General features: G+C 44.1%; 1 protein-coding gene across 1 annotated transcript in view; it reads right to left on the reverse strand.

Moving 5' to 3' along the window:
* LOC124797938 (xaa-Pro dipeptidase) overlaps positions 1 to 27,179 on the reverse strand; it is a 916,331-nt gene that overhangs the window by 517,775 nt on the left and 371,377 nt on the right. Inside the window, exon 3 of the mRNA XM_047261075.1 lies at positions 3,716 to 3,907. Coding sequence (XP_047117031.1) covers positions 3,716 to 3,907 — 192 coding nt within the window. The remainder of the gene's footprint in view (positions 1 to 3,715; positions 3,908 to 27,179) is intronic.

Consider the following 27,179-nt stretch of genomic DNA (forward strand, 5'->3'; position numbering starts at 1 on the left):
CTACAACCCCTCAAATCTGTCGCAATATTTCTGGGACACCCTGTATATTTTACTGGGCTTACACCGAAAAATGACAGCTATATACTATACTTTAGAGTTGTAATTGTGTACACTGTCACGCTCCCCTTATTTCAACTATAGAACTGTATAACTGTTTTGCAAACCACCAGAAAAATTTTTGCTTCCACTGATTCTGTTTAGAATATACTTTTATATGTTAGTAACACTGCTGGCTTCAGGTATCTCTACATGATCATCTCTGTTCCTGTTTACTTTTGTTTTGGTTCAAATGGCTCTGAGCACTATGGGACTTAACATCTGAGGTCATCAGTCCCCTAGAATTTAGAACTACTTAAACCTAACTAACGTAAGGACATCACACACATCCATGCCCGAGGCATGATTCGAACCTGCGACTTAAGCGGTCGTGCGGTTCCAGACTGTAGCGCCTAGAACCGCTCTGCCACCAGTGGCGGCTTACATAAACGTAAAAAATACACATTAATCAAAGAAGCAAGTAGTACTAAAAGTAACTCCAAGAGGAAGCAAGAAGATGAAGAAATGCTGGTGGGTGAAAACTGCTCTTCAGGAGTGTTCTGAGGCATAATTTAATAACACTCGGATTTTATTCACAATTTCAAGCAAGTTCTGTTCTTCAGAATTTAGGTACACGTCCGTCCTTAAGTTTGTAAAGCAACCCACTACTTTTTTCTGTAACTTACAAGTCTCTATACATGTCTAGTAGACCTAAACTTCATTGTAGTTTCCACTAAATTACAGAGAAATAATATTTTACTTAGGAAAATTATTCTAAAAATTAAAATATAAGATATAATAACATTTTATGGTTAATACATTTAATGTGCGGAACTAAATAGTTCTAGTGTCTCAGTCATCGTGTCATACATATACGGTAAAAACTTGATCTCCTTCATATGTGTATTATCGGATTAATGGTAACTGAATTTGAAGAAACATTTTAGAAAATCTTGTGCATCAATTTTTCTATTATTCTTTTTTATAAACATCAATACGTTCTAATTGTCCAAAATACTTGCAGATTGTTTAGAAAGTATTCTGCATTAATTGTGATAAACTACAAAACTGTGAAAGATATAAAAATGAAATAGTGCATGAAAGAAACATGTGCTGATTTTCAGACAATATAGACCAAAAAAGTACTCAGTGTCCTTGCATAAACAAGAGCTGATTACCTGCGAAGGTAGATTATTATATATCACTTGCTTGTGTGTTCAACTATCCTATAAGCTCTGTAACTTCTACAGTTTCACCAGGCTTACTTTCTTTTGGAAATGAACTTGACGCGTACGGAAGAGAAGAACCCCTTCAGTTGTGATATCTGGTCAATGACATTATTTCTCAACGCGTGAGAATGTATTGCAACTTGATTTCGCTATCAACCGTGTCAAATACCAAATGTTTAGGCGAGAACAGCCAAATGTTCAATATTGGGAAACAGAGGAGAACGGGTAGCAATAGTGCGCATAATTTAACTCAGTGCATCAATCCAGACGTGAGAAGAAAATACTTTGACCCGTTGATTCTGGCGTTTGCACATAAAAGACTCTTTTTCTGCTTCTAAACTTGTTACAAATGATCAGCACTATTATTTCATTCAATTAAGTTACATTACACCAATGTCTGTCGATGTCACCTGCGACAAAACTTTTAAACGATAAACAGAAAAACAGATGGAACATGTTTCATAATAGAAGACATAAGTCTAAGGCCACAGTGACTACTTTTAATATAATGAAGAATGATAGACACCGCCTGGGTCACTTTTATATTTAACTGGAATAACGGTTTGACATGTGTTACAGGTCATCCCTAGAAGCAAATTAATAAAAGCAGAGAAATGAGTGCAATAGTATATGGCTGATCGTAATGTCAAATAAAAATACAAAGTGGCCGTATACAAACGAAAAATAAAACGTTATAAAGCAATTGTCTCCGTTTTTTAGATACCAGCCTTTTCCCCGCGGCTTCGCCCGCAAACACATATTTCGCACTCATCTCCTCCTCCTCCCTCCTGTGCCAACCTCTTCCTCCCCGTCCCCCTCCGTCCCCTCTGTCCACCTTATCCTCTAAGACCTGCCGGAAACTGGGAATCCAAATAAACATAAAATGTCAGATAAACCGTGTCTGTCTAGCTTCATTACATGGAACATCATAACGAATAAACTCCAAGTTTTTGTTCAGTGTTGATGTTATTTGCAGAGAGGTACACATGGAAGTACCAGAAGAGACTCAAAGATCAGGGAGTTTCCTGGAATGGAAGAAATAATTGTCACTGTAATGAAAATGAAATACAGATGGATGGGTCGTGTAGCTAGGTAGACTGACCGCAGTTAGACCAAGGAAGTTCCATGCTCGGTTCCAAGACAATGACCATGTGGCTTACATCAGAAAACACAGGGTCAGTGTGCATGCATTTAATACCCTAATGCATGAAAAAGTTTGGGGTAGCATTTGTCCAGATGGGGATGTCAAATGGCTGATGATGATGATGACGTAGTTTATGTTTATATCGTCAATTGACTTTGCAATGGTCTAGTGTTGATTCCATGAACAAAGTGAGAGGATATCCGTATACGAAAAAGGAAACAAAAACGGTAGTGTGTTCGCAGAAATTTACGGAGAACGTTATTTCAACACATCATAAAGTCCTGGACTTAGTTCAGAACTTTTTGTGTGATACATGTTCTCTGACGAAAAAAGTTAACATCAGGGCGTCATATCATATACAGAATGAGAAAACCAGTTTCTACAACACATTTAGACAACTCTTGCACCAACTGCTTAAATGGTTCGCCAACCATAAACCATAACTGTGTTGAGCATCCTCCGTGAGAGGTGGTAGTATCAAAGTAGTGTGAGCCGTATGCACGAGATGTTACAAACACTTTTTTTTTTTTTTTTAACCGGGATACGTTTTGAGGGTAATTTTCGTAGTCATTCGCAGTCGCTGATGAAATTACCTTAAGCGTGATGGAATCATCACTCTACATAACAGTCATCTGAAGGCTACAGCAGAGCGCCAACCAATGGTCAAATCATCACATCAACATCAGTTCAGTGTTACTTGCTTCACCTAGATATTCACCTAGGTCATGACGGGCAGACGTGTCAGAGTTTTCTGACAGAACAGAACCAATTTCATGTAAATTTCATCTTCAAGATTACGTTGTCCTTGCCAATTAGAGTTAATAAAGGTTTTTAAGCGACATACCAAAGTTGTAAGCACTTTTCTTTTAACACAGAAATTAACGTTGCACAACATCGACTACTACGAAGCTGTGTCAAACATAAAAACAGACCGCAACAAGTGCGAACCAGCGGCTTCTATCATCATGAATAGCGTTATTAGCTCAAGTTGAAAAGATGTGTATGCAGTAACGATATTTCGACCTTTACTTGGTTATCAGGTTTAGTGTATGATGGTGCAAGAATCATCGGGTCAGATTCCTTCAGTTGCCTCGAGGCGTAACTACCCAGTTGTTAAAATGTGAAATATAGCAGTCGCTAGAAGCCTAAGCGAGTAGAAATGACGTACACAACTTGGGAGATACAACCGCCCCGTAGGCGAATAATTCCGCAGCCCAGGCTGCGCGACAGCTGCTCCGGACTGGCCCATAGTCACAACCCAGAATGTGCGTGCGAAAGGCAAACGGCGGTACGTGGTTTGACTTACCTCGTCTACGTAGAACACCTCGTCCACGGCGTACTTGGCCTTGATTTCTTCCGGAGTGAAGAGGTGTCCCATCCAGATGGAGTACTCTTCCGGGAGGCGCGGCATGAAGAGGATGCTCTTCCCTGATGACACCTGGACGACGCCGTAGTAGCCGGGCATCTCGACGCCGAACGTCCATTGGAAGTAGGCCTCCTGCAAAAGAGAACACACTGCAGTTGTAGAGTGTACATAACGACTGTCGTACGCATAAAGTAAGCCCTGCATCTCGTGTGCCACACATGCGAGGGAAACAAAGCCTCACTACTAATACCAAACCTACAATAAAATCAATGAGCTTGCAGCTTTTAACTGTAAACAACTCCATAAAATTATTCAAATCAGTTATTACCAGCACATACTGAGCAAAATCGGATTGCATCGTAATAACGTCGCGCCACTCAGTGCGACCTATGTTATATGATGTGTCTCGGAGAATTCTGTTGTTTAATGGACCTTTTAAATTTTGCAATCTGGCAGTCAGACTATTGAATACCAATATGATCCCTACCATACTAGGCGCTGTACCCGCATGAATAGTAAGGTAGCGACACTCACAAAAAGTAAAGAAATAAAAAATGTATTATCATTCCGAACAACTTTTACATTAACTGTTGATTATGTAAGTAGGCTGTTTAGATTTTTATGTTGGTTGCGTCACTTAGCGCTCTGTATGGAAATCACTGGCTGTGCTGTGTGCAGTCTGTGGCTGGTTGGCATTGTTGGAACATTCGCTATTGTAGTGTTGGGCAGTTGGGTGCGAACAGCGCGTAGCGTTGCGCAGTTGGAGGTGAGACGCCAGCAGTGGTGGGTGAGGGGAGAGAGACGGCAGAATTTTGAGAGCGGACGATCTGGACGTGTGTCCGTCAGAAAACGGAAATTTGTAAGACTGGATGTCATGAACTGATTTTTTAATATATATATATATATATATATATATATATATATATATATATATATATATATATTACGACTTTTGAATACTATTAAGGTAAATACATTGTTTGTTCTCTATCAAAATCTCTCATTTGCTAACTACGCCTATCAGTAGTTAGTGCCTTCAGTAGTTAGTGCTTTCAGTAGTTAGAATCTTTTGTTTAGCTGGCAGTATTGGCGCTCGCTGTATTGCAGTAGTTCGAGTAACGAAGATTTTTGTGAGGTAAGTGATTCATGAAAGGTACAGGTTATTGTCAGTCAGGGCCATTCTTTTGTAGGGATTATTGGAAGTCAGATTGCGTTGCGCTAGAAATATTTTGTGTCAGTTTAGTGATGATCGGAATAAGTAAAGAGAGAAATGTCTGAGTACGTTCAGTTTTGCTCAGCTGTTAGAAAATCAAATAACGTAAGAGGTTTATCAGCACAGTACGGGGACGTTTCTACACTGCCGACTGAATTGCGGATGGGACTGGCAGGTTATTAGGGGTCGAGGGGGTATCAGGTGGCCCTGAGTGTGGATTTCCTGCTGCTATAATTGTATTGATAAGACACCAGGCCTGTTAGGGCATGTAAAGGGCATCAACCCCGTGAGATGTTGAGTGATCATTGTGAAGTACACGGAAATGCCCCGTATGAGATAGCATTTTCAGCACCTGATAATGCTTAAAACGGGCTTCACTGTGTCTCCATTTGGCCGGCTGCTCCAATCGTGCAATATCCAGATTTCTGAAGCATTTGGATCTGGCAATGCCCCAATGCTGGAGAGCATCGGAACGTGAAAGCACGTATAATCGTCGTCAAGGTTATAGGTGACCACGTCCGACCACCACGAGGGAGAATCACATATTGTGCACGGAGCACTCCACATGTGCATCTGCCATCCGAGAACTGGTAATACTCTCCTTGCAGTATTCTGCGTCATCCTGCACCATTAGTCGCAGGCTACCAGCAGCCAGACTTAGGAACAACCGTCCCATGCATAAGCCGCCGTTAACACCGTGAAAAAAAAAATAGTTCAAATGGCTCTGAGCACTATGGGACTTAACATCTGCAGTCATCAGTCCCCTAGAACTACTTAAACCTAACTAACCTAAGGACATCACACACATCCATGCCCGAGGCAGGATTCGAACCTGCGACCGTAGCGGTCGCGCGGTTCCAGACTGAAGCGCCTAGAACCACCACACAAGCCGGCCACCGTGACACAAACGGGCTGCGTTTGGAGTGGTGCTGTAACCCGGGTAGCATACACTGCTGATGAACGGCATCGCATAATGTTCAGCGAAGAATTATGGTTCTGCATTACCCCGTATGACCATTTTCGCCGGTACGGTGGCGACTGGGGGACAGGTCCCAACCCCGGTCATCCTGCATCCTCAAGTATTACCTCCCATGCGACAGCATCGTGGTGCCATTTTTCAACAAGACAATGCTCGTCCACACGTGGAACACGTCTGTATGAAATGTCTTTGTGATGTTGAGCCAGCTGGAGTGGCCGAGCGGTTCTAGGCGCTTCAGTCTGGAACCGCGCGACCGCTACGGTCGCAGGTTCGAATCCTGACTCGGGCATGGATGTGTGAGATGTCCTTAGATTAGTTAGGTTTAAGTAGTTCTAAGTTCTAGGGGACTGATGACCTCAGATGTAAAATAACTCCCATAGTGCTCAGAGCCATTTGAACCATTTTTTTTGTGATGTTGAGGTAGTCATGTGGCCATTAAAACCCCTACATCTGACCCCGAAAAAGCACCTATTGGACCAGCCCGGAAGTCAACTCTGTCCCAGTACCGATACTCAAAGGATATCAAGGGCCAATTGCAACAGTGGTGGGCCAGCTTGCCTCGGGAGAGGATACTATGGCCTCATGACCCCCTTCCCAGCCAGGTCAGTGGATGCACCCAGGCCAGAGAGGGTGCAACGTCGTACTAGTAAGTGCGATGATGCTGCCAAGTCTTTGTAATTTTACTCGATTTTGTAATCACTACAATAACATCACATACCGTCCGAACCCATTAAGTTTCGTTTCGTCTCCACGTCCCCTTCCGGGTGCTTCAGTTCTTTGTCAGCAGTTATTAGCAACAGTAAGCGATAGGTTTTGCAAAATTTTGATAAGGCAGGCAACACACAAAAAGGATTAATTTTTATCAGCATATACTTAAATGTAAATGATTCAAAATGTGCAGGGGGTTACAGTTAATTTCTTCTAAAGGCCATTTCAAGACAGTTACCGAAGCAGCAGCGATCGTCTCCAGAGACTACAGGTGGACAACGCACTTTCTTCTCCAGCTCTTGCTACAGACCGGTCCTGTTGTCATTCGTTCACCATTAATATTGTCCTCTCCATTAACTGCCACCACAATTTTCTAGTAGTGATGTCCCGTCTGCAGGACTTCTGTACGTCTCATTCTTGCGGGCCTTTCCTACCACCACCCGACAGCGAGCGAATAATGGCTGTCGTAATGACGTAGATCTGAATATCCTAATGACCATCACCAGCGGTTTCAAGATTCACTTGAAAAACTGATGAGTTTTCGCTGCGAAATATGTATCGGAAATAAAAAAAAAAAAAAAAAAAATATTTGACAAAATGTATTAAGAAAATATGTCTCACTGTCTGAGTGCCACGTGAAACCATTATGAATCCGTAAAATAAAAGTAATCGTTTTGATTACGTCATATGACAATGGAAAAAACATATTACACTTTTCTTAGCAGGTGCATGTTAACGGAGAGAATCTGAGAAAAAACAATGTGGGTCTCTCTTTCTCTCTCACCCAGTTTATCTGTGTGTGTGTGTGTGTGTGTGTTTTCCAAATATTCGGGGTCAAAACAGTCCAGGTGGTAGAGGATCCTAAGCTAGGTACTTTGAGATACGGCACTAGTCATCACGCAAAGGAATGTTTAGTGTTTTACTAACATCAACAACTGACAGCTACAACGTAAGCTAGTAACACTTTAAAGCGTCGACCAGCAGTCGCAATACACCCACTATAACAAACCCTTTGACAGAACCGAACGCTGGCTTCGAAATCGTTTACTGCAACAGTATGCGCATGTTGTCCCTTGTAGGAGTGTAATTCCCGCTCCATCTGCACTGTCAAACCACTGCATTCTTCATATAGTTCAAAGTATATATTTCACGCGTATATTGAAGCTGCTTATTAATAATCTCCCACAAGCTCCAACACTACCATCTAAAAGTCTACTGTGCATCCTGTTTCCACTTTCCCATTTGTTTCTGACCATGATGATAAATTTCTTCTGATTACGGTGACGCCTGGTGCGAATATTTTCTCTATATGTTCGTTCGGCTTTCTTGCACCACGTCCAACTGCACCACATCTTAAACGTACGACTGCACGTTCGTTATGTTCGTGGCAATGCTCAATCTTCGACTACCTACCATGTGCTGTAAACAATGGCAATTCCACAGTGGACACATGGCAAATTGTATATAGTTTGTCAATGGAAATGCAGCAGGCAGTGGTTACATATCAAATACAAGCATTTTACAAGCACGTACTAACTGCTCGTTGAAGACTTTGTATCCTGAATTGAGCTTTAGGGTGCGTGTATTCCAATCAGTAGCGCACTCGTATTGCTGGAGTTCCCAATGTGGTAGAAACGTGGGAGAGTCCTCCGTATATCAAATGCAAGGTACTACCGTATGCATGAGTTTGATGCTAAACTTTTGGGGCGTCTTTTACATGTCGCCGCTATGCCAAAAGCAATTTATGATTGATTTCTAGTAAATCAGCTCCAACGCGAAGAACGACGCACCGAGCATGTTAATGCTTCAAACTGTTTTTATTTTGTGCAGTTCCAGACTCCAGACGGACTCTCCCACGTTTCTACCACATTGGGAACTCCAGCAATACGAGTGCGCTACTGACTGGAATACACGCACCCTAAAGCTCAATTCAGGATGCAATAATTAATTTTTAGCGCAGTATAGGTATACGTAAACGTAAAACTCAGTCCACACGCCCTGGCGCGCCCATCGGGACCGATCGACCGCCGTGTCACTCTCTGCCAATGGCGTCATCGGATGGGATACGGAGAGGCGTGGAGTCAGCACACTGTTCCCCCGGCCGTTGTCAGTTTTCGTGGCATGGAGCCGCTACTGTTAGGTCAAGTAGCTTCTCAACTGTTATTACGATGCCGAATGCATCCCTTTGTAATTCTCCCAAGAAAGGAAAATCCTTGGCAGCACCGGGAATCGAACCTTGGTCCTCCGTGTTGGTAATCAGCCACGCTAATCACTCACATACAGAGGCGGACCCTACCGTATTATACGCTGGACAAAATCATGGAAGCCTACGTGGAAGACAATTGCCTTTAATTACCGGTGATATTAGTTGAACAACAGTAAGTTAGTAAGTTAGAAGTTCACCCGCCCGTACATCCATGCGTGTTAATGCGCCGATTTCGGGACGGGGAAATACGGCGGATCCCGACCGACTTCATCCAGCGAATTAACAATGAGGATTGGCGTATCAGCCAGTCTGGGTGTGGTTTTTAGGCGGTTTCCCATATCTCTCTAGGTGAATGCCGAGCTGGTAAGTGGTTCCGCCTCAGTTACACGATTCGTTAACATTTCAGAAACTTCACTCACTTTCACATGAATAACAACGACGCGACCCTGCAGTGATGCAGGACAAAGGAACAAGAAAAAGAGGAAGAAAAATAAGTTTATGAGTTAAAAAAGACGTTTGCTGTTCTTAGTTCACACTGGCCTACGTGTCACATCAACCTTATTGAAAATACAGAACTAGACTTGTTCGCTGTGCAGTAAACCGCTAGAACATAACCAGAAACACGATGTGTTCACGGCGTTATCTACACAAGAGCTGCCACGGTTAATTTCAGATATAGGCTAGGAAGGGAGAAAGAAAAAAAATGGCTCTGAGCACTATGGGACTCAACTGCTGAGGTTATTAGTCCCCTAGAACTTAGAACTAGTTAAACCTAACTAACCTAAGGACATCACAAACATCCATGCCCGAGGCAGGATTCGAACCTGCGACCGTAGCGGTCTTGCGGTTCCAGACTGCAGCGCCTTTAACCGCACGGCCACTTCGGCCGGCGCAAGGGAGAAAGATTAAGGCTTAACGTACTATCGGTGGTGAGGTCATTAGAGACGGAGTACAAGCTCGTGCTGGGGAAGGTTAAATAAATAAATAAATAAATAAGTCGATCGTACCCTTTCAGAGGAAGCGTGCCTGTATTTGCCTCAAGTGATTTAGGAAAATCAAGGAAAACTTAAATCTAGATGGCCGGACGGGGATTTGAGCCGCCGTCCTCCCGAACTCGAACAGTGCCTTGTCACTGTACCACTCTCCTCGGTCCGGTTGGGGCTAAAAACAATTTAAAATCTTTTCGGTCTTTTAACGTTACTTACTTCATCAGGTAAGGTCCGTTAGCCTGTAAATGACATCATTAGAGGAGACGTAGAACGAATTGGTCACAATTCCTGAAAAGACGCTAAGTGGTATGATCTGGAATGTATAATTAAAAGGAACGACAGAGACAGGCTAAACCCTTGGCAGTCTGTAGCTGTCAATGTGTTATGAATTCACAATGGAAGATGAACTCTGTTCTGTTCAAATCGTCAAATAATCGTCTGCATCTCTCAAACACAGATTGAGTGGTTAACAAGCTGTATTCCCGATCGGGCGGAGATGGATTCGACTTCCTGCCTGACAATAAGGGGTTAGCTTTACAATAGTTTTCCTAATTCATTTAATGCAAATGCTGGAAAAATTCATTTCAGAAGGAGCAGGCCAACTTCCTTTCCTATCCTCGTCCGATCCGAAAGTGCGAATTCTTTCTGGTGAGATTGTCGTAGACGGGACGTTAAACACTAAAATGGTTACTATTATATTTTTTTCCTATTTACCAACACCGTATTTTTTTTCCTTCACACCCCACGTAACAAGGCGGCAGTACTCCAATGTGTGCTTCAACACGGTCTCTGGACAATAAATATTCGATAACGTAAGCAACATGGAAGTTGGCAGATTCCCAAACTAATTTCGCCCTCTTAAAGTAACGAAGTTTAAAGAATAGCTTTATCACAAATTAGTTCAGCGCTGGTGAAACGGAGTTCTTACGTCTCAATTCTGCTGAGGCAGCAGCTGTCACCAAAACAATGGGCTGGTTTCGCAGCGCTGGCCGCAAATAGCACTCTAGGGAAGAGCAGGTCCCGCGTTAACGACGTCAGCCTTGGTGGGCAGCGGGCGGCAACGCTTTGATAATTATCCGAGTTTCAGGCACAACTTCTAACGAGCTCTTGCATGGTCGTATCCTAAAGGAAGCTCCAGCAGCTGCGGGGAAGCTGTTACAAACCTCAAAATCGTGCAGGTCCAAAATGATTCGCAGAAAGCACACTACTAACAGGCAGGTAACACGACAAGGTTCCCTACTGCACCGGAAGCCAAAGGCAGCAGATGGTACTCAGTAAATAGTAGCAAATACTAAGGTTTCCTCCAGTTCCATTCTGGGAAGTAGCGTGATTACTTACATGCTTATATGCCTCCCACTCATTAGCATATTTTCTCTTCCGAGGACAAACTTTCCAAGACATGTCTCGCAACATATCACTTCCTCTCACATATATCTCGTGAAGTGAACATGACGGGAATGTCAGACGCATTAGAGCTCATACGGGGGATTATCAACAGCCGTTTTCCTACGCATCAGTCGCGAATCGAACACGGGAGAAAAGATTGTAGTACCCAAACTACCCTGCGCCACAAATGGAAAGGAGGAGGAACTTACGGGCGCTCAACGACGAAGGAAAAATAGAAAGGTGACTCGATGAGTACTGATGTAGATTTCCGACAGAGGGAAGGGAAGAACAATTTAAAATTATTATTATTGCAGCAAAGTTAGACAGTCTGAAACACCAATGAATGCTACACTGAGGTGTCACAAGCCATGGAGTAGCGATATGCACATATACATATGGCAGTATTACCGCGTACACGAGGTATAAAAAGGCACTACATTGGCGGAGCTGTCACTTGTATTCAGGTGATACATGTGAAAAGGTTTTCGACGTGATTAACGCCGCACGACGGGAAGTAACAGACTTTCAAGGCGGAATGTTAGTTGGAGCTAGACGCACGGTACATTCCATTTCGGAAATCTTTAGGAAATTCAATATTCCGCAACCCACGGTGTCAAGAGCGTGCCAAGAATACCACATTTCAGGCACTAACTTTCACAAGGGACAACGCAGTGACCGACGGCAGTCACTTAACGACTGACAGCATAGGGGGTTGCGTAGACGTGTCAGTGCTAAGAGACAAGCAACACAGCGTGAAATAACCTTAGAAATCAATGTGGGAACTACGATGAACGTATCCGTTAGGGCAGTGCGGTGAAATTCGCCGTTAATGAGATTATGGCAGCAGACGATCGACGCCTGTAGCGTCTCTCCTGGTCTCGTGAGCATATCGGTTGGACCATACACGACTGGAAAACGTTGGCCTGGTCAGATGAGTCCCTGTTTCAGTCGGTAACAGCTGATGTCAGATTTCGAATATAGCGCAGACCCCACGAAGCCAAGTTGTGAACAAGGGATTGTGCAAGCTCCTGGTAGGTTCCATTTTGGTGTGGGCTGTGTTTAAATGGAATGAAATGGGTCCTCTGGATTTTCGGCTACTTGGTGACCGTTTGCAGCCATTCGAGGTCGTCATGTTCCGAAACAACGATGAAATTTTTATGGATGACAATGCACCATGTCACCGGGCCACAATTGTCCGCGACTGGTTTGGAGAACAGTCTGGATAATTCGAGCTAATGGTTTGGCCACCCATATCACCTGACATGAATCCCATCTAACATTTATAGGACATAATCGAGAAGTCAGTTCGTGTACAAAATCCTACACCGGCAATGCTTTCGCAATTATGGACGGCTATAGACGCAAAATGCTGCAGGGGACTTCCAATGACTTGCTGAGTCTATGCCGCGTGGAGATGTTGCACTACGCAGGGCAAAAAGGGCTCCGACACGATATTAGGAGGTATCCCATGAATTTTGTCACCTCAACGTAATTCCTAACTGGAAACCCTTTTTGGGGATTTCTAAATCGGTTGTTGCGAAATATTAGGCGTCGTTTTCGGATGTCTACAACTACAGGAGTTTCCGCAGTCCTATTCCACAGTCTGACTAGTTAAACAGTTACACAATCAAATGACCTTTCGCACTGCCATTCTTTGTATATGCTCGAGGTCTCCTGATAGTCCAACGTGATTTATGAATCTCACATACTTCAGCAATATTGTAAGTCCTCTTTAAAACAGACAATGCACTTTCTCAGCAAACTACCCGTAAGTCAAAGCTTTCCACCTGTTTTACGCACAGTTGAGTCTCTAGAAATGGTGCTGCATTTTGTACTATCCTCTGTAAATCATGAAACAAACACCTGTCTGAGTGAAGACTCAGTTTTGGCGCACATGATTTACTCCTAACTGAATCAGCAAATAATGATATCAAGTAACATTTTCTGAGGCAACGATTTTTTATGAAACATGCGCTAAATACAAGGGGAAGGGTAAGTTATGCTGAAACCACGAACACGACTACCAAAACTACATAAATACACGGCCACAAAGACAACGTGCTGTTAAAGAAAGCTGTGCATGAGGTGCATTTATATCTACGTCTACTAGACTCAAGCAGAACTCTTGTACGATTTTTGAACTTGGGACAAAATTGTCACGGAGTCTAATAACAGAGTACAATAAGTAGTCGAATCGATTCCGGTCGAGAGAAATTATAAACTGATTCATTCTTAGGTCGTTTTGTTACCACAGGTATTGAAACCAAATGTACGTTTTGTATGGCGGGCATTATCCCTTTCGAAAGAGCGAACACGTCAAAACAACGACTGGACCGCAAAATCTCCAAGCAGTCCAAATCTGTCTCAAGTGAATTTCGTGCACCTTCAAGACTATGATAATGAAAATTAGTACGATAATCATTGTGGGGAGAAAAAAAAACTGGAACCCATCGTTCAAGAGTATCGCTAGTATTGCTGGACAGGTATTTCCCTGTTAAAGGCATATTTTGGGAGACTGAGTCACCCGTAATCCATCTCAAATTCGTGACAGCATTTGTGAGTCATTCTAGGAGATAAACGTCGGCCAGTGGAAGCCACAACGGCTGCACAACGTTCCTCAGATGCGGTGCACCTGTTTTTCTACGGTTGACCTCGCATGGTATTCCCCTGTCACTGTCGCACCGACTAGCATTCTACGTCATATAAAACTTCTTTACTGGATGCAGAGACCGAAGAGGACAGAAATTGAGGTATCCTGAATCGTCGAGTCTATTACGACTTGCTGAAAGTCCTGTAATTCGCTGGACGAATACTGCATGAATCATCCTCACTCGGAACTAATGATTTGGAACACCTTCCTTGAGGCGTCAATCACGCAGTTTCGCCCTGCTGACTCCGGCGTCGGGGCGTGGTATGAACTTCGAACGTCACCGAAAATGCTGATGAACCATCCCGAGGAATAACTGCTCAACTGCCGTAAACAGCTGACTGAGATTGGTCGTAACTGGTTCTCCTTCCATAGCGTCCGTAATGTTGTCAATAGGACTGATATCAGGTAACTTTGTAGGAGCGTCCCTCACACTATTCTGACAATTCTGGATCGAAGAGGCTGTGCGCTGACTTGTTGAAGATTCGTGTTGCCTATGGAGTACCGTAGACGAACAAACGGATGCACTTAATTGACTAGTTGATTGCATTATCGATCGCCAATGAGATACTAACTGCCAGGAGTCTCTTTTCATACTTTGCAAACATTCCCCATATGAAAACACGTGAATCGCCTCCCTAAACAGCGCCCTGTTACCAAGCGGCTAGCGTCCGCTCGTGCGCGTTTCGTCGTCCTTCTATCCTTCCTATGGCGTGTGCTGACGTGTACCACCACTAATCAGTCTAAGAAAGGGGGAGGTTGTGATAGCAGTCACGAACCATTCCACCTCCTCCCTAAACAAAATTTTACTAAAAGCGTTTACCTTTTTACATGAATAAGTTCCCAGATATCTGACATTTAAACTAACCTAACGTAACCTACCCTACCTAACCTAACATAACCTAACCTGACAGTGAATCTAAATTTAATTAAGTAAATTACTAGGGAAGCTGATACTTTGAAAAAGTTTTTCTATGTAGCTGTTGCTTTACTTGATAATGATAGTATTTTTCTAAGGAAATTTTTGTTACATCTATAAATGCTGAGTCCTATTTCTAGCACATAGTATCATACGTATCATACAACATTACAAAAAATTAGCAAATAAACACGCTGCCAGGTAAATGCGGCCATAACTGTAACTGATACCAACAACAAACCCAAGAAGGCTCGTGAATTCACCAGTAGAAATGTCAAACTTCAGGAATTCGAGAAAAGCACTACAGAATGAGAAACATCACTCACCAGAGGAAAAAAGTGACTTTCTCGTGCGTAGGCGGAAAGAAATAGCACACCTGTAGCTTGCTTGTTGCTTGTTCGGAGAGCTGATTTTACAGTCGTAGTGCTAAGTCTAATGATAATGAAGTGCTCACACTTCGATTTTATACGGTGTATACTACGATGTTGTCAAAGTTGTGAGATAATATTTTCATATTTTTGTGCCACAGTCATGTAATAATGTTTGAATGATATTTCCGACATTTGTACAAAGTCCTTTATTTTATATTACTGAAACGATTTCGGACTCAAGCTAGTTAAGTGAAGTCATCGTCAAGAAACGTTGAAAGTCCCAGCGTGTAGGTAAGTACAAAAACGCCGAAATGTATGGCATCCGGTAGTAAACATGTTTTGCGGCCATAGAACAAAATGATTCAAATGACTCTGAGTGCCCGCATCTCGTGGTCGTGCGGTAGCGTTCTCGCTTCCCACGCCCGGGTTCCCGGGTTCGATTCCCGGCGGGGTCAGGGATTTTCTCTGCCTCGTGATGGCTGGGTGTTGTGTGATGTCCTTAGGTTAGTTAGGTTTAAGTAGTTCTAAGTACTAGGGGACTGATGACCATAGATGTTAAGTCACATAGTGCTCAGAGCCATTTGAACCATTTTTTTGACTCTGAGCATTATGGGACTTAACATCTGAGGTCATCAGTCCCCTAGAACTTAGAACTACTTAAACCTAACCAACCTAAGGACATCACACACATCCATGCCCGAGGCAGGACTCGAACCTGTGACCGTAGCAGTCGCGCGGTTCCAGACTGAAGCTCCCACAACCGCTCGGTCAACCATGCCGGCCAGCAATGGAACAACTGAGCCACAGAATGCAGTGGGGTTCACTGTACATGTAACAACTATACTGATGCTCATTCTGTGGCTAACTTGTTCTATGGCTGGAAAACATGTTTACTGCCTGTCTGCCGCACATTTCGGTGTTTTTGTACTTATCTACACTCTGGGACACCCAGTTCAATACACTTTGATCATGACTTCACTCAACAAAGTCTAATTATAGCGAACATTGTTGTACTTGATAGTGAAAACGATAACAGTAATATACAATAACGAAGTTTGTACAGTTAAATGATAAAAATATCATTGAAACACTGTTGTGAGGGGTTGTAGCTAGCGTGTTGCTTGTTCTTCAGTCTATTACACGACACATGTCCTTCTCGAATTTTCAAAAGAATGCTTTGTAAATAATTTGCCTAAATTATATTTCCTCGGAATCTATGATATGTCGACGTACTGGGCAATGGTACAAGTAAAATTATTATTACATCGAAATATTTAGTGTGTTTCACAGTTATTACACAGAAACGCCAAAGAAACTGGTATAGGCATGCGTATTCAAATACAGAGATATGTAAACAGGCAGAATACGGCGCTCCGGTCGACAACAACCATGTAAGACAACAAGTGTCTGGTGCAGTTCTTAGATCGGTTACTGCTGCTACAATGGCAGGTTATCAAGACTTAAGTGAGTGTGAACGTGGTATTATAGTCGGCGCACGAGCGATGGGACACAGTGCCCCCGAGATATCGATGAAGTGGGGATTTTCCCATACGACCATTTGACGAGTGTACCGTGAATATCAGGAATCCGGTAAAACATCAAATCTCCGACATCGCTGAGGCCGAAAGAAGATCCTTGAAGAACGAGACCAAATACGACTGAAGAGGATCGTTCAACGTGAGAGAAGTGCAACGCTTCCGCAAATTGCTGCACATTTCATTGCTGCGCCGGTTACTGTGGCCGAGCGGTTCTAGGCGCTTCAGTTCGGAACCACGCGACCGCTACGGTCGCAGGTTCGAATCCTGCCTCGGGCACAGATGTGTGTGATGTCCTTAGATTAGTTAGGTTTAAGTAGTTCTAAGTTCTAGGGGACTGATTACCTCAGATGCCAAGTCCCATAGTGCTCAGAGACATTTGAACCATTTTTTTCAATGCTGCGCCATCAACAAGTGACAGCCTGCGAACTATTCAACGAAACATCATCGATATGGGCTTTCGGAGCCGAAGGTCCACTCGTGTACCCTTGATGACTGCACGACACGAAGCCTTACGCCTCGCCTGAGCCCGTCACCACCGACATTCGACAGTTGATGACTGGAAACATGCTGCCTGGTCGGACGAGTCTCGTTTCAAATTGTATCGAGTGGATGGACGTGTACGAGTATGGAGACAACCTCGTGAATTCATGGACCCTGCATGTCAACAGGGAACTGTTCAAGCTGGTCGAGGCTCTGTAAAGTTGTGGGGCGTGTGCAGTTGGAGTGACATGGGACCCCTGATATGTGTAGATACCACTCTGCAAGTGACACGTACGTAAGTATCCTGCCTGATCATCTACGTCCATTCATGTGCATTGTGCATTCCGACGGACTTGGGCATTTCCAGTAGGACGATGTGACACCCTACACGTCCAGAATTGCGACAGACTGGCTCCAGGAACACTCTTCTGAGTTTAAACACTTCCGCTGGCAGCCAAACTCCCCAGACATGAAAATTGTTGAGCACATCTTGGATGCCTTGCAACGTGGTGTTCAGAAGAGATCTCCACCCCGTCGTACCCTTACGGATTTAATGACAGCCCTTCAGGATTCATGGTGTCTATTCCCTCCAGCATTACTTCAGACATTAGTCGAGTCCATCGCACGTTGTGTTGCGGCCCTTCTGCGTCCTCGCGGGGGAACTGCATGACATTAGACAGGTGTACCAGTTTCTTTGGCTCTTCAGTCTATTAAAATCCTATGCATCTGGAGCACGGTACAACTGGTGATTACAAGTTGTATTTGGAAGCCTGCCGCGGTGGTCTCGCGGTTCTAGGCGCGCAGTCCGGAACCGTGCGACTGCTACGGTCGCAGGTTCGAATCCTGCCTCGGGCATGGATGTGTGTGATGTCCTTAGGTTAGTTAGGTTTAAGTAGTTCTAAGTTCTAGGGGACTGATGACCACAGCAGTTGAGTCCCATAGTGCTCAGAGCCATTTGAACCATTTTGTATTTGGAAGGAATGGGGGCGGGGACACACAGAGTGAGATACTGTGCCACCCCCACACTACGAGCATGAGAACAGGAAACTTGATCTGTGCATGATTCTAGATTAGCATTTTACAGTTATCGAGCATCCAATGGCGTTGTTCCTGCGTCCTCGCTACCCCCTGTGCCTTGTAGTGTGATGTGAGTAGTGCTATACGTATGGGACGGTGATTTCTGCAACCGGCAGCGAAGCTGTCGTTTGTGGGCTTGCACGGTACGAATGCTCGCCGGTGGTTGTTCCCATAGATGCACTGCCGTGTGGTTCGCAGCACAGTGGTGCATCTGTTCGCTATTAGTATCGGCAACAGCCGGTAGCGGCTTTTGCCACGGACACGGCTGCTGACTGGCAGCGGCAGTTTCCACCACGGCACGTCCTTGACACGGCAGCACTCTGAATGCCTCGTACGCCGGGTACCTACGATCTGGCTGCGATTAAACACGCTGATTTACGGTGTCTCGAACACGACTGTAACGCCGGCGGCCAGCACAAGGTCCGTCCAATATCCCGTTCGCTCTCCTCCAACACGACAGCCATTTCTAATTTACTTGCTCATGACCGAGTAAAGGATATAGCGATCCAAGAGTGTGTGGTGGAACGTGTACAGGGTTTAGTAATTATCACCTGAAAAAAGAAATAAATTGCGGACGTAATTAACTCTTTGTTTGCACATATTACCTCTGCATTTCTGGCATACATTGAAATCGCCCCGCCAGCTTTGAGAAGCGAAAACAAAGCGGCGCAGCCCATTGATCAAGCGGAGATGGACGGCGAAATCTGTTTTGTTTTGCCTCTTCTAGCGATATACTACAGTACTGCGGCGCGAGTATTTCGATGTGTACTATGACTGTAGACATGCAGCTACGAATTGACAAAAAATAATAGTATGTAACTCTATATTTTCAATGTTCCACACACGTCTGCATAACAGCTAAATGGACCATTTTTCAGTGCAACATTGTCCGCAGTTCGTGGTCTAGTGGATGCGTGCTCGGTCAGAGGGTTAGCTGCCCTCTGCAATAAAAAAACTGAGTGAATGGATCAACGAAGAACTTAAAAACGGACGTCATAGGACGTCCGCCCCGAACATATAGAACGAACTATAACGAACAAAATGAGATCAACAACAACAAAAAAGTAGCTAGCGTTGCTGTCTTTGGATCACGGGGGCCCGGGTTCGATTCCCGGCCGGGTTGAGGATTTTCTCTGCCCGGCGACTGAGTGTACGTGTCATCATCATTCGTGACAGTGGCACGACTGGACTGTGAGACAACTTGGACTTTGTCCGGGCGCTGATGACCGCGTAGTTGAGCACCCCACATGCCAAACATCATCGGTGCAACATTAAAATTAACGCAGTATGCGCACAAAACTAAAACTATACACTAGAGAACAAATCTCCTTGTTACGTGGTACAGAAACAACACGAGAAGATTTTGAGTAGCAACAATTCTGTGGCACTGGTAACAAAGCACGCTGCTTTTATTTATTTTTAAAGTACAAAGAGCAACGGGAGGAGGCGAGGCGACTATATAGTTCACGCTTCAGCCTTGTGGTACAACTGAAGCCTTTCAGTTTATGTTCTGCGGCCGGTATTGACTGTTTTGAGGGAGGGGGGAGGGGGGGGGGCGACAGGAGGCAAGGACGACCCACCGGGCGCTCACGTACGTGACACGTGGAGGCGAGGCGCTGCCTCTCCAAGGTTGCCTGCGCAGAATCTGCGCAGCGTTGCGAAATCGGACGAGCCCGCGCGAAATCCGATCCCACGGAGCCGTGCTGGCGTCTCGTACAGATAAAGCGCTTCTGTTTCCCTTTTATAAGCATTAGAGCCGTCCTCGCACAAGAACACCAGCATACAGACCAGTTTGCGTGACTGGGCATATTCCCGCAGAACTGATGATAGTACTTACTGTATGAGGCAAGACTACGTTTCACGTATTGCTACGAAATAATCTCACCCTCGCATTTCATTTTTTATTGATAAGGAAAACCGCGTAAAAATACCAGAAGATTAGCTAGCTCTGCTTCACAGACATGACTCTTACAGATTTCTGCTTTTAAAAATAAATGTCGTAATTAAACTTCCTGGTACATTAAACTACGAGCTGGACCAGGACTTGAACAGGTTCAAATGGTTCTGAGCACTATGGGACTTAACATCTCAGGTCATCAGTCCCCTAGGAGTTAGAACTACTTTAACCTAACTGACCTAAGGACATCACACACATCCATGCCCGAGGCAGGATTCGAACCTGCGACCGTAGCGGTCGCCCGATTCCAGACTGAAGCGCCTAGAACCGCTCGGCCACCAGCGGCCGGCCAATCGTACAGGAAATAAAGAAAATGGCAGCTGAAGGCTTCAAGAAATCATTAAAAAAAAGAGCACCTTCTGCTGAAGAGTGAAATATTCATTCTGAAAATCTCACATTGTTACAACATTTCTCATTTATTATGACAATTACTCACTAAAATAAAAATTGAAACTCATCTACAAGTTGCTGGATGCAAACCTCCAGGAAAGTAGCGCACGGTGTCATCTTCTGTGCCTCTCAGTCTAACTATATGGTCAGTAGCGTGAAAAAAACTAACACTTGTAAACAGAGAAATTGGTAGAAATGCAAGTCAATTACGCGCTTCTTGTTTACACGTAAATAAAAGAGTATCAAAAATACAGGCTGTATCATGCAAACATTTTCCTCCTAGACCAATCGATGTACAAACTACACTGAAAGGAAAGTAGGAAGTTTACGGTTTTAGCGCCCCCTCGACGCAACAAAGTACAAGCTCAGATGGATCATGGATTCACATGGTATTTGGCCACGTCCTGTTTAAAGGAACCAGCCACGCATTTGCCTACATCGCTACAGAGAACCATGGAAATCCTAAATCTGCATAGCTCGACGAGAATCTGAACGGCGTTCCTGAGCCACCTCCTACGGTGAAGTACATCGAGACACGTGAGTAAAACTTCGGACTGCCTGCGTATATAGCATTTCTGACTTGCCCTCCTGTACCATAAATACGGAAGAGGGAAGTCTCTAGCAGTTACTCGTACTTCGCTCTGAAGTACGAAGCAATGAAGGAGAAAAAAGTTCAAATACGCATAAGTAGCCAAATCTATCCTCATTTTCTGATCCTACCCTGCAACATTGGGGGCGTGGTGATTATAACATCAAATGAAATCTTCTATTCATTAACTGTAATTCGAACATCAACAAAGAACACATTTCCAGTGGTACAGGCAGTTTGTCACCACCTCGATGAATACTGGAAACAGCCGACTAATACGAAGAAAAACAAAATGAAGACGACGTGGAACTAAGTTACGGACGTTATTCCGTAAGTCTAGACGCAGTGTACGTACAGGACATGGATGCGTGCCGTACAGAGCGCCAATCGGACAGTAACTCCGTAAACTTAGGCGCTCTCCACGTGAGCGTGACAGCTTCGCTCAGGCGGGTAATTGCAACCAGCGACACGGATGTTGGGTACCGTTGCTTAGTATGTCACATGCCCCGGTTACGGGGGTTCCCGGAAAGCCAGTGACCAGTGATACCTGGGAATTGTGGGTCAAGCGCGGAGACACTTCAGCCTCAAGCAATTAAACGCTCGGCGGAAAGAAATTTAAACAACACTGTAGTGCTGTCTCTTGTGGACACGACACAGAATGCTACGTCAGCGCAACAATGCATCACGCTTCCCATAACGTTCAGCGCAACAATGCATCACGCTTCCCATAACGTTTAACGCTTTCAGCATTTCCTTCGTTTTTGTCACTTAAATTCGGGTGTGCCTAAACGTAAATACGTATAGGGGCATAAATCATTTCTCCGAACATAAAGGCGCGGGAAAAATACTTTCTTGAAATATACATAAAAAATATAACGTAACAGTTCATTAAACTTCAAGTTTTATTTTTATTTACGACGCGTTTCAAAGGCTTTGCTACATTATTAGATTGTAGATCAGGTGCTTAGCTAAAGTACATTGCTCACAGGAAACTAACGATGTCGGAAGATGTCCAGTGTTGTGCATGTGTGTTGTGTGCTTTTCTCGAGAGTACTGCATTATATCTTTACACACATTAATGAAGAAACGCGACGTTTAATGACTACTTACGTTGTCTTTTTATAATCATTTTACGATTGAAGCTTTTATTTATATTTTAAGTAGACAGTCACGAAAATAGAACGTCAAACACGTAGCTGTAAGAAAAAACTGAACGTTATTTTACTGCGTAAATTTCAAAGTGTTCTATTTGTTTCTCACTGTTTGCATGTGATAATGTTGTTGTTGTTGTTGTTCCGCACCCCCTACCCCGCACACACACACACACACACACACACACACACACATCTCCCCATTACCAAATTGATGATTCCTTGATGCCTAGAACACGTTGTTTCAACCTATTTGTTCTTTGAAATAACGTTTTGTCATTAAGTCATTATCTCTCAAATTTGATTCGGTACCTCTTCCTTAGCTATCCGACTTACCAACCTTATATTCAGCAGTCTTCTGTGGAATCCACATTTGAAAAGTTCCTGGTCATACGGAGTTGTATTCATTCTGTTTTACTTTAACGTCGTTGAGACTGTCACTAGCCACGTCAGCGACGCTTAAGATCGTGGCTTTCACATTCAGATCCGTCGTTTTCGATGATTTTAACATGGCACCCAGTGTTGACCCCCACCGACCCTCACAGAGGAGCCACAGCCGCCTTACGCCTACAGCATTTATTTGAAGCTTATGAGATGTGTATAAAGTCTGCACACACACACACAATCCATTTTTACTGAGTGAGATTTATGAGGTAAGCATAAACACAACAGACGTCCTTCGAGGCGCGATCTTTTCAGTGTTAGCACCAAGCAAAGGCGTGCCTCTTGTGCTTTTCTCAAATCTCCACACCAAAAGTGTATGAACGTCTCAAAAGAAAGGTGACCAAAACCGATAGGCGAATTAAACCTGAGTTGCACAAAAACCGCCATTTTGAACTACGGTAATATCTCCGTCGCCCTAAATTTTCATTAGGAAATGCATAGCCCGAATGTCACATTGACACGTACTTGTTAGTAGCACATTCTTTTACTGTGTCAGGAATTTTCAAGACATGGTTGGGCCAGCCGGAGTGGCCGAGCGGTTCTAGGCGCTACAGTCTGGAACCGCGCGACCGTTACGGTCGCAGGTTCGAATCCTGCCTCGGGCATGTATGTGTGTGATGTCCTTAGGTTAGTTAGGTTTAAGTAGTTCTAAGTTCTAGGGGACTGATGACCACAGCAGTTAAGTCCCATAGTGCTCAGAGCCATTTGAAAAAAATGTTCAAATGCGTGTGAAATGTTATGGGACTTAACTGCTAAGGTCATCAGTCCCTAAGCTTACACACTACTTAACCTAAATTTATCCTACGGACAAACACACACACCCATGCCCGAGGGAGGACTCGAACCTCCGCCGGGACCAGCCGCACAGTACTTGACTGTAGCGCCCTAGACCGCGCGGCGAGCCATTTGAACCAAGACATGGTTGGCTTACGTAGGTGTAAATGAATCCAGTAGATTATATCTGTGTTTTGTTTTTTAATACTGGTTCCATGCGTACACTAACAGTAAGACACCTTCCGGAAAATATGTTAAAAGTTCGCGTGCGGAAGGTGCTTCATCCAGACAAATAAGCAGTCCAGTTACGCCATTTCAACACGGACAGCGGCTTCCTTTTTAACAAAGCCTTTACACCCTAAATGTCAGATTCCTGAGCAAGATATCTCATCAGCGTCAGGTTGCGGCGGCTGCTGGTAAGCAGCGTACAGTACCTACGGCTGGCTGTAGGGAGGAGGCACCACCAGCTAGAGACTCTCTAGGTGGTGGTGGAGAAGGTAAGCGAGCCGCGGCCGCAAGTCGTCTTCCCACGGCTGCAGATTCCGCCGGTGGGAAGAGGGCGTGCCTGAAGCCAGCGGCGGCGAGAGGTGGAGCGCTGACTCAGCCGAGGCTGGCCGGACCAGGCAAACAACGCGCGGCGCGGCTAGGCCAGGCCGCCTCTGCATGCCGCCGTAACGACCTCCCCCCCTCCCACCGCCCCCCTCCCCCCGCGACGGCCAGCCCACTGCCAGACAAACAAAGGGCGAGCCGCGTCACAAGGCGCTCTCTCTTGCCGCCATCTTAACGACCACGGCTGGTTCCGCAAGGTTCGGCGCTATTATTCAACACGCCTATCACTTCCGGCCCTGTTCAAGTAGGTAAACAAACACACGCCTCGTATCCAAACAATACGAGCATCGTTTGAAAGATAAAACAACAAGTCAACGAGGGCGTATACGTGTACTGAGCAGAAATTTCCTTTCGCCTAATGGCAAGATTACAAAATAAAAACAAAACAATGACAACCACTCAGATTTGGCTTTTCGGAACTTTCCCGTGATAGCCGAGCTGCAATAAGAGCGAGAAGGGTAATTTGATGCGTAATATTTATAATACGAATTCTGGCAGACGCAGGAAGAAACGAGCCGTAACATCTCGCTTGGAAAATTATACGAAGTTTCATTCAGGGCAGACCCCCACATATCTACACCCTAGAGATTGTTCAGATAAAATTACCCAAAGTTCGCACACAGGAGAACGAGCAATCACTTTTCCGCCCCATCCGTGAATGGAACGGAGGAAACGTTAATACCGGGTACAATCATTAAGTATCTTCTGCCACGCACTTCACGTAGATTAGATTTTGCCTGATTCATGTAATGCGACGAGGAGAAGCTAATTTAAGCAGCGATTCAACAATCATGAACTGCTGAAGATTTTAACCCCGGAGTACAATGGCTTAAATAATTCTAAGAGACAGCAGCATTTTGTTATTTGAGATTTCAGCTGATCTTTGGGCTGGTAGAGACCTTTTCAGTACCAGGTGTAAACTTGTCTGAAGTAGTTGCGTTTCCCACTAGCAGCACTATTGGGGTACGGCGTACCCAGCAACAGTGTTACTGTAGACCTTGGCATTTCTTTCCACATTTCATCTTTACGAACTTTTTAATAATTAGTACTGTGTCAGTGTTCCAATAACAATAATAATAATAATAATAATAACGGCCCGAATAATTATACATTATACAAGTCTATTATTCTATCAATCAGATTTACTGAAAGTGGTGGGAAAAAACTGTTGGGAAAGAAGATTCTCAGGATATTTACTGTGAAAGCTAAAGTGACGCTGAAGCGTGTCAAGAGTATGGCTGCAATGAAACATGATAATGAGCGCAGTGGTGATGATCATGTTCAACAGGATGTGATAGTCGACGATAAAATGATATTTTGAGAAAATAATCTCAAGGTACACCCCTATAAACCACCCCACAGGAGAATAATGTTAGACCAGGACGCTGTTGGGTCTGTCCCAGGAAGAGCGATAAAAAGACAAAAGTTACGTGTGAAATTATCAGGCAAAAATTTATTTCACAGCCCACTGTATTGTTAACAAAAATTTCTTAACAATAACAAATGAAGTCTCACCATTGGTATAGTGATTCCGTTCATTGTATTGTTAATAAAAATTTGTTAAAAATGACACATGAAGTCCCACGATTGGTATAGTGATTTGATAATTAGTGTATACAATGCCCCATTAAACTGTTCATGGATAGTACTCATATATACAGTACTGCAGGGCTAGCATTTTATTGATTCAAGTAATTGGCACTTAATGAGAAGCCGGTGTGGTTAGAATTCTTCGACCACATTGGTGACGTATTCAGCACCTTTCTCGTGAGTCGCAATCTGGTTCCCAATTTTCACAGTCTGTTCTGTCAATTACAACGTTGATCGGCGTGTTTGGCAAACTGTTGCAGCTGCTTCATTCTGCAACAGAGCGTGAATTTTCCAGATACTCGCCGATGGATCGGGATTCGAAAACAGGACTCTTGCTGTAGCGGCTAATCCTCTAATACACTAAGCTTTTCAGACACGTCTCATGTCACGTCCTCACAGCTGTAGCTGATTCTAATTATGTCCGTGCTGGAAATCCCCAACTATCCTTTCTTTCAGGAAAACATACAGCAAAAGTGATTCTGTGAAGTTCGGAAAGCTAGGGCAGGGCTGCTGTGAGGGCGGACGGGATTCACGCGTGGATAGTTCACTCGTTAGCATCACTGCCTGCTAAAGGCAAGTTCTAAGTTCGAGTCCCGGTCCGGGACACGGTTTTGGTACAGCGACACACATTCCCCAACACTAAGTAACGGCACTTTAAGATTTCTTCCCCAATGTTCTCACGAACGAGTTGAAATACCAGTCTCGCAGTCCTGATTTCAATTTTTGTAGGTTTTACTTCAAGTGAATATTCGATCGCACCAAGAAAATGGTAAAGGGGGTTAGCTCTGGATAATCGTCGAGGAGACGCTATCGCTGTCGATATGAATATGGAAAAGAAGTATTTTCTCGGACTCTAGAGTCAGCTGAACACTAAACGTAACATGTACGGATTTTGTGTTGAAACAAACAATACAATTCGAATGTATCCTTAATATCATTTCTCCTAAGGAAAAACCGACGGGAGCTAAATGCCTTCTGAACGTAGCACACAGGTGTAGCTGACAAACGATGACACAGCAACTTCGAGTGACGCAGCAGAAACGGATACTCCTGACGTCTCCTCAAGATAACTTCAACCGGAAAATAAGTTGAATCGTAGCTATGACACAGCTGCCGAAGTAATGATGACAAAACAAAATGCTGATTTCCGATAAGCATTATTCATTATGACTATCAAATGCGTCGATTTTGGAACGCGTTTCTACTAAACCATCAGGCAAGCGACGGCAAATTTCAATAAGTACTCAGGCACTAAGCAGATTTTATGAACTAAGCAGGCTAGCCTAGACGTTAATTTTAATCTTAGTAATAATTTATACACAGGAAAAAAGTAATTTTATATTTCTTCATTCAGATTTCGCTTTATGCTGCCTCTCTTATTGTGAAA

Source organism: Schistocerca piceifrons, chromosome 5 (genome assembly GCF_021461385.2).
Source record: "Schistocerca piceifrons isolate TAMUIC-IGC-003096 chromosome 5, iqSchPice1.1, whole genome shotgun sequence".
NCBI lineage: Eukaryota > Metazoa > Arthropoda > Insecta > Orthoptera > Acrididae > Schistocerca > Schistocerca piceifrons.